Raw genomic sequence first — 1319 nt, 5'->3', positions numbered from 1 at the left:
CCGACAAGGATTACTTCTACACCCACACGGCCTGCGACGCCCACGGGAAGGTACAAGGGGGGACACACCGGGGGGGTGACACCGTCCCCGTGTCCTCCCCTGCTCACCCTTTGTCCCACTTGCGCAGACGCAGCTGATGTTCAAGTGGGCAGAGCCCAAAATCTGCAGCGAGGACCTGCCCCAGGCGGCCCAGCTGCCCCCCTCGGGGATGAAAACCCAGTGTCCTCCCTGCAACCCCGGCTTCGCCAAGGGCAACGGCAGCGCCTGCCAGCCCTGCCCCTACGGCTCCTACCCCAACGGCTCTGGTAAGGGCGGCCCCCTCATTGTCGCCATCATGGTCCCCAGGGGGTGACGGGGCACCCGGAGCTGCGACAGGGGGGATCAATGTAGGGTTGTCCCTCCCTGTTCCTATGGCTCTGGTAAGGATGGCATTGACACTGGCATTGTCCCTAAGGGGTGACAAAGACACCCAGAACTGCGAGGGTTAAGTGCAGGGTTGTCCCCTCCTCTCCCTATGGCTCTGGTAAGGATGTCATCAGCATCGTCCCCAGGGGGTGACAGGACACCCAAAACTGCTGGGGGGGTGGGTGACACCGCGATGCAGGGTTGTCCCCTCCTGTTCCTGCGGCTCTGGTAAGGATGTCCCCATCATTGTCCCCATGGAGTGATCAGGGCACTCAAAACTGCCAGAGTTAAGTGGGTGCCACCCCAGTGCAAGGCTGTCCCCTCCTGTCACTATAGCTTTGGTAAAGGCATCCAGATCATTGTCCCCAAGGGGTGACCGGTCACCCGGTGCTGCCCTGGGGACGTGAGTGTCCCCATGGTGCAGGGTTGTCCCCTCCTGTCCCCAGGCTGCCTCAGTTGTCCTGCGGGGACAGAGCCGGTGCTGGGGCTGGAGTACAAGTGGTGGAACGTGCTGCCCCCCAACATGGAGACCACCGTCCTCAGCGGCATCAACTTCGAGTACAAGGGCATGGCAGGTACCACCTGTGCCCTCGCTGTCCCCTCCCGTGGGGGTGGCCAGGGACCCCCCTGAGCCGTCACCGTGTCCCCACAGGCTGGGAGGTGGCCGGGGACTACATCTACACAGCGGCGGGAGCCTCCGATAGCGACTTCATGATCCTGACACTGGTGGTCCCCGGCTTCAGGTGGGTGTCCCCAGGGGTGGGGAGGGGACATTGCCATGGGGCAGAGGCTGGCAGTGTCCCCACGCTGTCCCCAGCCCCCCGAGCCCGGTGCTGGAGGACGCAGAGAGCAAGGAGGTGGCCAGGATCACCTTCGTCTTCGAGACCATCTGCAGCGTCGGCTGCGAGCTCTAC

General features: G+C 63.8%; 1 protein-coding gene across 1 annotated transcript in view; it reads left to right on the top strand.

The window, feature by feature from the left end:
* Window positions 1-5: 5 nt before the first annotated feature.
* Window positions 6-1319, top strand: part of LOC104539851 (UPF0577 protein KIAA1324-like) — a gene marked incomplete at both ends in the record, with an annotated part of 3865 nt that continues 2551 nt past the window's right edge. Inside the window, 5 exons of the mRNA XM_010183482.1 lie at window positions 6-50; window positions 128-305; window positions 852-980; window positions 1058-1148; window positions 1223-1316. Of these exons, the coding sequence (XP_010181784.1) occupies window positions 6-50; window positions 128-305; window positions 852-980; window positions 1058-1148; window positions 1223-1316 (537 nt within the window). The remainder of the gene's footprint in view (window positions 51-127; window positions 306-851; window positions 981-1057; window positions 1149-1222; window positions 1317-1319) is intronic.

Source organism: Mesitornis unicolor, unplaced genomic scaffold (assembly GCF_000695765.1).
Source record: "Mesitornis unicolor isolate BGI_N332 unplaced genomic scaffold, ASM69576v1 scaffold47424, whole genome shotgun sequence".
Classification (NCBI taxonomy): domain Eukaryota; kingdom Metazoa; phylum Chordata; class Aves; order Mesitornithiformes; family Mesitornithidae; genus Mesitornis; species Mesitornis unicolor.
This window is presented reverse-complemented; position numbering and strand designations above follow the sequence as displayed.